This window comes from Diplotaxodon limnothrissa, linkage group LG7, assembly GCF_057381915.1.
Source record: "Diplotaxodon limnothrissa isolate DT_005_m linkage group LG7, D_limnothrissa_male_GT1.1, whole genome shotgun sequence".
Lineage (NCBI taxonomy): Eukaryota > Metazoa > Chordata > Actinopteri > Cichliformes > Cichlidae > Diplotaxodon > Diplotaxodon limnothrissa.
In genome coordinates, this window is record NC_140602.1 from 26168874 (window position 1) to 26180955 (window position 12082).

At 44.2% G+C, this 12082-nt stretch overlaps 1 protein-coding gene across 2 annotated transcripts in view; it reads left to right on the top strand.

The window, feature by feature from the left end:
• Positions 1-12082, top strand: part of LOC146628375 (peroxisomal succinyl-coenzyme A thioesterase-like) — a 28935-nt gene that overhangs the window by 15419 nt on the left and 1434 nt on the right. The window contains exons 1-2 of one of the 2 annotated variants that reach the window (XR_014906408.1): positions 608-4584; positions 10806-10869. Coding sequence is in view for 1 of the 2 variants with exons in the window: in XM_085359481.1 (XP_085215607.1) it covers positions 10806-10886 (81 nt within the window). In the remaining variant the exon portion in view is untranslated. Of the gene's footprint in view, positions 1-607; positions 4585-10805; positions 10887-12082 lie in introns of those variants that run through there. The other variant, XM_085359481.1, reaches the window with a different exon arrangement.

Here is a 12082-nt window from a genome sequence, read left to right on the forward strand (position 1 = left end):
TATTGTTTCAAGATTTTTTTTTTTAGATAAAAGAGGGGTTGGAAGATAAAAGGAAGGTTGGATTTGTGTAAATAAATAACCAACAGAGAGCCAAAAGTCCAAAGTCGACATTAGTCAAAAGCACAAGAGGTGAGGGTGACACAAAGCTAAGGTGCTATGAAATAGTATTTGTCCATTTCCCAATTTCTTTTATTTTTGTATTTATTTATTTATTTTTTGCAAATTTGTCAGACTTAATGTTTCAGATGATAAAATTAATTTTTATATAGCAAGGATAACCTGGGAAAATATGAAATTGAGTTTTTAAAAGGTTATTTCATTTATTAAGGCTATCCAAACCTACCTGGCCCTATGTGAAAAGGTAATTGCACACCTTGGTAAATCATGAATTAACTAACCATACCCAGGCCTGATGACTGCCAGACTTAATGAATGAATGTTACGGCCCTGGGCCTTGGAGGGAGTGAGACTGCCTTTTTGGTGTTCATGCAAATCCATGTGTGCCATGACTTGTGTGTGATTGGTTACTGGGAGACCCGTGCCAACCCTCTCTTATGCAGAATGAAGTGTGCCAGACCACACGGACGATTGGCTGCCCGGGGATCCCGTGATGCTCCAAGAGGCAATCAGTGGCTGATCGTGCCCACCTGTGGCTACAAAAGGCTGGAGGTCCTTCACTCAGTGGCTGCTGCTTAGGACTGAACATGCAGTTTGCCCTTCGTGCCTCCCGCGTCGATCTTTGTTGAACTTGTTCATATTGCTGAACTTTGTCAAACCTTGGTGCATGCTTTGAACTCAGCCTGATTAGAGTTTTGAGCTGCTAGCTGGCTGTGAGTAGAATTTTGTGATGCTGGCTTGCCTTAGTTAACCCCTAGCTTTTATTTTGTGTGCTGCCAGCTTGCCTTAGTTAACCTTTAACTTTTACTCTTGACTGTTCTTTCTTTATGTAATAATTGTTTGCCCAGTGGTCTGTTGAACAGCCCTGTCGGTTTTCTGTTTAAAGTTTGTAATTAAAACCTTTTTCTTTACTTGTGTTGCGGGCTCATGTATGTTACTCCTTCCCTGACGCCTAGCAGAGGGGGTTGTAACATAAGTGGCGGCTCGTCCGGGATCCTCCTTTTCCCCATAAGGAGAATTCCCTTTTGTGAAAGAGAGAACGTGTGTTTTGCTCAATTTTGGGATTTTTTTCTTCTTCTGCCCTTTTCCCTGTTTTGAGCGCCATGTCGGCTCCATTTTGTTTAGAGGATTTTTTGAAAGCTCCATCTGTTGTGCTCCTTGAGAGCTGCCGCAAATGCGAATTGCTGCAAATTGCAGAACACCTTAAGCTACAGGTCTCTAAAACACTCCGTAAGAGTGACTTGAAAAAGCGGGTAGTAGACGAGTTGGTGGAGGCTGGTTTAATGCAAGTCCCTGATCTGCCTGAAGTGCCTATGGTCTCTGGTGAGCCTAGTCAAACTTCCTCATTTGAGGGGGACCATAAAGATGGTACGGGTCATGACAGTGTGGGAGATGAGCGGGGGAAGACGCCGCGCACGCTCCCTCGCTATGATCCCCTTTCCTCTGGAAGCTCAGAAGCACGGGACGGGGCCCGGCTAAAGATGCGCTTGGCACGGCTCCAGTTGGAGGCCGAGGAGAAGGCTCAAGCCAGGCGAGCTCAATTACAGCTTGAGATCAGAAAGCTGGAAATAGAGGCAGATAAGACAATGAGGCTGCGTAAGCTGGAGCTGGAGTCTCAGCCACGAGCCTCATCTGTCTCCGCTGATGGTCCAGGTTCTGCCCCCGTGTCTACTACTCCTTATGACATTAGTAAGTGCATTTCTTTAGTGCCTGCATTTAAAGAGGCTGAGGTGGATTCTTATTTTGCAGCATTTCAGCGCATTGCTGGTGCTTTGCGGTGGCCTAGTGAGATCTGGCCCCTTTTATTACAGTGTAAACTGACTGGAAAAGCCCAAGAGGTGGTAGTTGCGCTTCCCTTAAAAGACAGTTTGGAGTATTCTTGTGTTAAATCAGCTGTGTTGCAAGCATATGAATTGGTTCCAGAAGCATACAGGCAGAAATTTCGGCTACAGAGGAAACTTCCCTCCCAAACGTATGTGGAGTTTGCCAGGGAAAAAGGTATCCTCTTTGACAAGTGGTGCTCTGCGTCAAAAGCCAGTGATTATGATTCATTGCATGAATTGATGTTGCTGGAAGACTTTAAAAAGTGTCTTCCAGAGAGTATAGTGTTATACCTGAATGAGCAGAAAGTAACCACTTTAGCAACTGCAGGAGTTCTCGCAGACGAGTATGTGCTCACCCATAAGTCCTATTTTCTGGTTAAAGAGAAGTCACAGTTTAGTGCCGCGCAGCAGGCTCACACTGTTAAACCCTTAGGCTCTAAAGAGAGTCGAGAGTGTTTCTACTGTCATAAACCGGGACATGTCATTGCGGACTGTTTGGCCCTAAAACGCAAAACAGTGAATTCTCAGCAACCCAAAGGTGTTGCCTTTGTCAAAGCAGCATTCCATCCTGAGGTGCTTGATTGTGGTGGTAAAGTGCCAGACCCTTGTTTTGACCCATTTATCTTTGATGGTTTTGTATCACTAACTGATAGATCTACTGATCTAAAGTCGGTGCGCATACTGAGAGACACCGGAGGGTCTCAGACCTTAATCCTTTCTAGTGCTTTACCTTTCTCAGCAGACAGTGCATGCTGATTTAATGTTGTGCTGCGTGGAATAGAGATGGGTTATGCTCCTAAACCAGTTCACAAAGTCTATATCAAATCAGAACTCGTTACGGGATTTTTCCCCGTCGCAGTATGCCCAACCTTACCCATAGAGGGGGTTGCCATGTTGCTAGGAAATGATATTGTGGGCGGATTAGTGCGTCCTAGTCTAGAGGTGCTGGATAAGCCCCTCAGTTCTGATGCCCCAGAGATTTCTGTGACCCCAAAGCTGTACCCAGCCTGTGTGGTTACTCATGCCCAAGCCCGTAAAGACGGTTACGTTACCCTCGCTGATTCTGTGTTGAGGACCTCATTTTCTGAGGAGGGTGTCGCGTTATCTGAACAAAACAATGTTTTGTCTCCACCAGACTTTGTGAACCCTGAGGAGCCTGGTCCATCTGAAAAAGATATTCCACTGCCTTTGACCCGAGAAAACCTGTCGACAGCTCAGATAGCTGGCAAATCATTAAAGCCATGTTTTAAGCGTGTGGTAAGTGCTGAGCAAGCCAGCCATGAGCAACAAGCCTGTTCCATAGAACAAAATGTGCTAATGTGTCAATGGTACCCACTTGGTGCAGGAAGTGTGGACTGGGGTCAGGCCAATGCTCTGGATAAGTGGCTCATTGTCATTTCACAAAGAAAAATGAAACGCACTTATGATGAGGCTTCTCTCAAGAGACACCTCAGAATAAGTGATAAAGTACTTATCTTACTTATTTTACTCGCTTATTTTTACTTGGGTACCTTGAAAGTACAAAATCCCTCTTATGCCACACTTCTGTGTTAACTGCTCCCGACTTGATACAACCATGCAAGTTAGAAATTGACGCCAGTGCTGTTGGGGCTAAAGCAGTACTGTTGCAAAAAGACTTGCAGGGATTGGACCACCCCATTTGTTACTTCTCCCGCAAGTTTAAAAAGCATCAGGTAAATTGCTCCATCATTGAAAAGGAGACATTGGCTCTGTTGCTAGCTCTTCAGCACTTCCATGTGTACTTGGGGTCCGGCACATTACCCAATGTAGAGTACACTGTTCCTAATCCTCTTGTATTTCTTGCCTGGATGTTTAGCCGCAATAAATGCCTCATGCGATGGGCCCCGCTGCTGCAAGAAAACAATTCAGAGCAGAGATTTGGCATTTACAAAAAAAACCCAAAAAACCCCCCAAAACATACTGATAAAGTACTAGTTGATGACCTCTCCCGGTTGCGAGTATGACTTGTTTTGTTGTCTGTCACAAATAATGAAATCTGTGTATACAAAACATGGTCTTGTATTTTAAGGGGAGGGGTGTTACGGCCCTGGGCCTTGGAGGGAGTGAGACTGCCTTTTTGGTGTTCATGCAAATCCATGTGTGCCATGACTTGTGTGTGATTAGTTACTGGGAGACCCGTGCCAACCCTCTCTTATGCAGAATGAAGTGCGCCAGACCACACGGACGATTGGCTGCCCGGGGATCCCGTGATGCTCCAAGAGGCAATCAGTGGCTGATCGTGCCCACCTGTGGCTACAAAAGGCTGGAGGTCCTTCACTCAGTGGCTGCTGCTTAGGACTGAACATGCAGTTTGCCCTTCGTGCCTCCCGCTTCGATCTTTGTTGAACTTGTTCATATTGCTGAACTTTGTCAAACCTTGGTGCATGTGTAACCACGGTAACTTCTGTCCCTACTAACTGCCAGTCCCTTTATTGTGGCGGGAATGAACCCTGTAGAAGTTCCGGGTCAATCAGCTGCATGTCCCTGCTCCTCTGGCTGCTGTTGTCCCTGTGGTTGGCGTACTTGTGAGATATCGACAAATTTTACACTACAGACCAGTTGACAGCGTGCAATAACCCGGCCGATTCATTCATCTTTACACCACCTCACAATCGACTCAACGGTGAGTTATTTGTTTGTTTTGTTTTGTCACAATCAATGAAAATGCGGAGCCGCGATCGCACATCCTAAAACGCCGGTAAGCTAATGCTAGGCTACCGACAGTAAGTGCAATTATTAGTTTTATTTATTGAATATTGTTTTTGTTTATTCCATTATGACCGAATGTTGACTTAACGTATCTAGAGTTGAACGAGTGATTTGATTTTTGTAGTTTTGTCCGTTTTGGATGTTTTTTGTTACTTCTGATGAAATGCCAAAACGGCCTATGAGATTATTGAATCTGTTGCGCAACACCTGTGGTTAAATGAGTTTTGTAAATATATTTGAGTAACTTTGGATAATGTTTATTAGCTTTATTGCTGATATACTTTGATGGGACCCATGAGAATGTTTTTCTATAATAGTATTTTGAATGAAATTCATTATAAGAGATGATGGTTTATAGAGATTGACAGACCACGTGACTTTCGCGCATTGCATGCTGGGAACTCGTGGCAAAACAATCCAAGCATTTGCAGCACCGCAAAACGTTCATTCTTCGATTCCAATAAATTCTTGCTTTTTCTTTGCCCCCCAAAAAGGAATGTACAAAACGAAGGAGAACAATGCCGGTCCGTACAAAGACAGACTTGATGAAAAGTCAAAGAAAAGATACTAGGAAAAAAATCAAACCAGTGAAAGGGTCAGACCCTTACGAGCACACAGAGGGACAAAATACGTTGGCGTGCTGCCCAACTTTCACCACGCTCATATTTATAATTATACGCTTCTTGGAGTGAGTGCATACACTCGTGAAGTTTAGTAACTTCAGGTCACTGCAACAAGCCCAGGTACAGTCAAAGGAGCTTGCAAAGAAAAGCGTCTGGACTTCTTTAAGTTGCTTGAAGACGTTTCACCTCTCATCCGAGAAGCTTCTTCAGTTCTAAGGTCAAATGGTGGAGAGTCCCAGATATAAACCTAGTGGGAGTGACCCCCCACAGAGGGACAAAAGGACCCCCTGATGATCCTCTAATCGCCTGAGCCAAGGTGGGAAACTGGGCGTGGGTCCCAATCAGCCAGAGTTTCGGGTGTGTTCATTGTGAAACCTGGCCCCACCTTATCATGCGAATTCCTGAGGTCAGATGGCCCAGGATGTGAGTGGGCGTTAAGGCGTCTGGGAAGGGATCTCAAAACTGGATTATAGATGGCAGAGAGTTGGTGTCGTAAACCCCCGCCTCTGTTCAAAGATGGTCGCTCACAGTGGACATAGATGGCTTCTTTCACTCCTCTTTCAAACCATCTGTCCTCTCTGTCCAAAATGTGAACATTGGCATCCTCGAAAGAGTGACCTTTATCCTTAAGATGCAGATGGACTGCTGAGTCTTGTCCTGTGGAGGTGGCTCTTCTGTGTTGTGCCATGCGCTTGTGAAGTGGCTGTTTGGTCTCTCCAATGTAGAGGTCTGAGCATTCCTCGCTGCCCTGTACAGCATACACCACATTGTTAAGTTTGTGTTTTGGAGTTTTGTCTTTCGGGTGAACCAGTTTCTGTCTGAGCGTGTTGCTGGGTCTGAAATACACTGGGATGTCATGCTTGGAGAAAACTCTCCTGAGTTTCTCTGATACGCCGGCTACATAGGGGATGACAATGTTGTTGCGTCTGTCCTTCTTATCCTCCCTCGCTGGTGTCTGGTCTTCTTTTCTGTGCCTCTTTGCTGACTTTAAGAACGCCCATTTAGGATAGCCGCACGTTTTGAGTGCTTACTTTACATGTGTGTGTTCCTTCTTTTTCCCTTCAGGCTTAGAGGGAACATGTTCTGCCCGGTAGTGTAGGGTCCGGATTACTCCAAGTTTGTGTTCCAAAAGGTGATGGGAGTCAAAGAGGAGGTACTGGTCCGTGTGTGTGGGCTTCCGGTAAACTTCGATGTTGAGTTTGCCGTTCTCTTCAATGTGCACGGCGCAGTCCAGGAAAGGCAGACAGTTGTCCTTTGTGTCTTCCCTGGTGAACTTGATATTCTTATCCACAGCGTTAATGTGCGCAGTGAAGGATTCCACTTCTTGTGTCTTGATTTTGACCCAGGTGTCGTCCACATATCTGTACCAGTGGCTGGGTACTCTTCCTTTGAAAGAGCCAAGAGCCTTCCTTTCCACTTCCTCCATGTAAAGGTTGGCTACAATAGGTGAGGTCAGTAATTTGCACCAGAGGTACACTTCAACTGTGAGAGACAGAATGTGAAAAAAAAATCCATGAATTCACATGGTAGGATTTGTAAAGAATTTATTCGTAAATTAGGGGGGAAAATAAGTATTTGGTCACCTCGAACAAGGAAAATCTCTGGCTCTCACAGACCTGTAACGTCTTCTTTAAGAAGCTTTTCTGTCCCCCACTCGTTACCTGTATGAATGGCACCTGTTTGAACTCATCATCTGTATAAAAGACACCTGTCCACAGCCTCAAACAGTCAGACTCCAAACTCCGCCATGGCCAAGACCAAAGAGCTTTCGAAGGACACCAGGAAAAGTATTGTAGACCTGCACCAGACTGGGAAGAGTAAATCTACAATAGGCAAGCAGCTTGGTGTGAAAAAATCAACTGTGGGAGCAATCATCAGAAAATGGAAGACATACAAGACCACTGATAATGTCCCTCGATCTGGGGCTCCACGCAAGATCTCATCCCGTGGGGTCAAAATGATCATGAGAACGGTGAGCAAAGATCCCAGAACCACACGGGGGGACCTGGTGAATGACCTGCAGAGAGCTGGGACCAAAGTAACAAAGGTCACCATCAGTAACGCACTACAACGGCAGGGAATCAAATCCCGCAGTGCCAGACGTGTTCCGCTGCTGAAGCCAGTGCATGTCCAGGCCCATCTGAAGTTTGCCAGAGAGCACATGGATGATACAGCAGAGGATTGGGAGAATGTCATGTGGTCAGATGAAACCAAAGTAGAACTTTTTGGTATAAACTCAACTCGTCGTGTTTGGAGGAAGAAGAATACTGAGTTGCATCCCAAGAACACCATACCTACTGTGAAGCATGGGGGTGGAAACATCATGCCATGGGGCTATTTTTCTGCCAAGGGGACAGGACGACTGATCCGTGTTAAGGACAGAATGAATGGGGCCATGTATCGTGAGATTTTGAGCCAAAACCTCCTTCCATCAGTGAGAACTTTGAAGATGAAACGAGGCTGGGTCTTCCAACATGACAATGATCCAAAACACACCGCCCGGGCAACAAAGGAGTGGCTCCGTAAGAAGCATTTGAAAGTCCTGGAGTGGCCTAGCCAGTCTCCAGACCTCAACCCCATAGAAAATCTGTGGCGGGAGTTGAAAGTCCGTGTTGCTCGGCAACAGCTCCAAAACATCACTGCTCTCGAGAAGATCTGCATGGAGGAATGGGCCAAAATACCAGCTACTGTGTGTGCAAACCTGGTAAAGACCTATAGTAAACGTTTGACCTCTGTTATTGCCAACAAAGGTTATGTTACAAAGTATTGAGTTGTATTTTTGTTATTGACCAAATACTTATTTTCCACCCTAATTTACGAATAAATTCTTTACAAATCCTACCATGTGGATTCATGGATTTTTCTTTCACATTCTGTCTCTCACAGTTGAAGTGTACCTCTGGTGCAAATTACTGACCTCTGTCATCATTTTAGGTGGGGGAACTTGCACAATCGGTGGCTGACTAAATACTTTTTTGCCCCACTGTATATGTGTATATGTGTGTGTGTGTGTGTGTGTGTGTGTGTATATATATATATATATATATATATATATATATATATATATATATATATATATATATATATATATATATATATATATATATATATATATATATATATATACTTACTTACTTACTTACTTACTTACTTACTAGGGGTGCAACGATATTCGTATCGATATTGAACCGTTCGATACAGTGCTTTCGGTACGCATATGTATCGAACAATACAAAATTTTTAATTTATTTTATCAACTTTCTTTCTGACGATGCTGTCTGTGTTGAGCGCTCAGTGAATCTGCGTTCGACTACTCCGCCTAGGCTGCACTGTCGAGCCTAGGCGGAGTAGTCGAACGCAGATTCACTGAGCGCTCAACACAGACAGCATCGTCAGAAGGAAGAGCGCAGGGCAAGCTAGCGAGACAGAAGTTAAGCTCTCCTTGCAACATGGACCTCCCCCACCCTCATTCAGATCTGGCGTTTGGAATTATTTTGGTTTTCATGTGACGTATGACCCTGAAGGTAAGCGAGTCATGGACTAAAGTAAAACAGTATGTTGGATGTGCCATGCAATGCTCAATTACATGGGTGGGAACTAGTGTGTTAGCGCAGTTAGCTCGTTAACGTGTTGGCCGTCTAGCCCCATGCACGGGGCGATCGGCGGTAGCTCGTTAACGGAGATTTGCCGTGTTGTGGCGTTAAGGTCATTTCAACGAGATTAACCTGAAAGCACTAGTGGGAACACAACGAATATGACTGCACATTTACACCGACATCATCCTAGTGCAAAGACAAGTGGAAGCAGAAAAAAAACAAGCAAGCATGCCACTAACTTTAGCCGAGTCATTTAGACAGCTGTTAGCACATGATTCTCCTTATATGTTTAATATGCTGCTGAGAATATAGCCCAGAAGAAGCGGATAGTATAGCTTTTATTTTGGAAAGAGACATTTCTCTGTAATAAACTCTCTTTTCCAAACTATAAGGCAAAAAAGTGCAGCTTTATGGTTTCATGGACAAAATAATTTCTGTGGCTGCAATATGACGAGCTAAATAACCAGGGCTGCACATTAGTGGTCCGCAGGTGCGCATTCGCTGTCAAAATAAAAAACACGCACAAGGGTTAGGGTTAAATTTAAAAACTGTACTTTTGAGTTAAAATATATATTTATAATTTTAATAAATGACAAATTAAAAAGGCATGAACATTTTTTTTGTATCGAAAAAATATCGAACCGTGACACCAAAGTATCGAACCGAACCGAACCGTGAATTTTGTGTATCGTTGCACCCCTAGTATGTATGTATATGTATATAAAAGACAGTACACCCGTTTGTTTATTTTCGATTACTTGTATATTTTGGGGGAAAAAAAAAAAAAGATCATATTGTTCAATATACCTTATATATCTAATACCTAGGCAACAATGTGTATGAGAGAGAGAGAGAGGATTATAAGATCATCTGAGTGTTGGAAGCTACATCATGATATACAAAGCCTGCATTCTATATATAACCATAAATAAAACTTCAACCATCAAAAAAAAAACAACTCCTCGCAGGTGAGATATTTCAGGCATGTCCTGAGGGGAGGAGGCCCTCGGGCAGACCCAGAATATCCCATCTCTTTAGCTGGCTTAGGCATGACTCAATGTGTGCCAACAGATTAATCAAGGAAACCAATGGATCAACTTGATTTTTTACCCAATAAGTTAGACGCAATGTGTCCTCCGAATGAGCTGGAAGAGGTAGCTGGGTTGAGTTCAGGCCTGACCGACTCATCTCAGACTGTTGCCCCCGTTACTCAAATTCAGACAAGCAGTACAACATAGATGGATGAAAATTGCTTTCTGATGGCTTATGCTACAAGCTCATCAGCCCTACTTTCAAATCCCAAGGAGGGACAGGCAGTCCCCAATCTCACTACTTTAACTTCAAACACTAAACAGTAAAACCATCCATTCTCCTCCACTTATCCAATTCAGTGTTGCAAGGGTGCTGGGGCCTACCCCAGCAGCTGTAGGATGAGAGACAGGGTACACTATGGATAGATCGCCAGTCTGTCTCAGGGCTAACACAGACAGACAACCATTTCCATTTACCTTCAGGCCTATGGCCAATTTTGAACCAATTAACCTAATCCAACTATTTCCATGTCTTTGGACCATGGGAGGAAGCTGAAGTACCCAGAAAAACTTCTCATAGAAAGGCCCAGGCTAGATGGTGGAATCAAACTAAGGACCTTCTTGATGTGAGGCAACAGTGCTAACAACAACGCCACTGGTGGTTACAACTGTCCAACAATGAAAAAGCAAAACTTAAAAATATTCACTAAAAATCCAAAGCTGAAATCTATAACTAAGAATTCAAAACTCAGAACAGAAACGAACAACAGAAACCCTTAGAACCATGCCAGCAAGAGGTGATAGAAAGCCATGTATAATTTCATGAAACTTCCATAGTTGAAAACGGTGAAAAAAACAAAACTTCTGCTGTTTTTGTCTGTTCAGGTGGGACGGCTACAGTGTCCTCTGCTGCTGGTTGTAGGTGAGGATGATCAGAACTGGCCATCCCAAGAGTCTGCATTGGATGTAAGTTTCCTGTCACAACTTCCTATGTAAAGAAGGTGGTTGAAATAAGGTTAGAAATGGGATTAACCCTCTCAAGGCAGGCGTTGCAGATTTGCAACAGTTAAAAACTAACGACCTGATTACCCCACATACATATTTTATGAGGTTTTTTTTACTCAGAAGTACCACTGCAGGACTTGGTTGTGCATTAGCAATAAAAAGTTTAAGTTTAATTTGAGCCTGAGAGGGTTAAAAGAATCTGCATGCATTGCTTTGAACATTCCTCAGCAAACTGCCCTGGTTGATGTAGCACGGACTCCCAACAGAGTAGTAACCACAGACTGGGGCAACCTGTCAACCTCCAGTTGAGGTTCAGGCTTAGGTGTTCTAGGCAATGCCCCAGATCTCCAAGCGATGCTGCAGACATGTGTAAGCCAAAATAGCCTGATGATTGTCATCTCCCTGATAGCCCTTCCTTGTCAGAAAAGTGGAGCTTTCCATTGCTTGAACCTCCCCGTGCTGAGGATGTGTCACCATTGGGAAAAAAAGTGGTTAATGCCATCACTGATGGCCAACACAGGAACTATAAATGATAACCCTGCATCATTTTATAAACCATCGAAGGGTTTGCCCCCAAGAGTCTCCCAGGACAGCTGATGCCCCAGGGGACACTGGGGCAGCTCCAAGAGTCCCCCAGGACACTGGCCACCCAGGGAGGTAGCAGGAAGAGGCTTGGTCCTGAAATCTTTCAGAAACAGGGAGGAGGCTTTTGTAGCCCCTGGCTCCAACCCTTGTTTTTCTGTGGGCTTTGTTCAGCTTTACCACACGGAGTGCTGCTTCCTATAGCATCGAGCTTGTGTCTGGCTCAGATATAGCAGATGGAACCACAAGTAGTTTAAGTAGACAGCCATGGTTTTCTACCTAAGATAGCCAGAGGGCAGTGCTTTGCTATCCAGAAGGAGGTCATAGCCCTGCTGGTTGCCACTCCCTGCTCCTTCATTACCTTTACCAAAAGTAGAGAGGTTAGGACGTGCTGCATTTCTATGGCATTTCAGATCCATCCCCCAGCAGTTTAGTCACTCGGTACTGGTACATCACTTGCGTTATCCTCCCGTTCCTGGATTGTCAGTTAAATATATAATTGCCTGCAACATCCAATTGGAACAATATTTCACTTCACAAAAATCTCAAAAATATATTTGAAAAAATTCTACTAA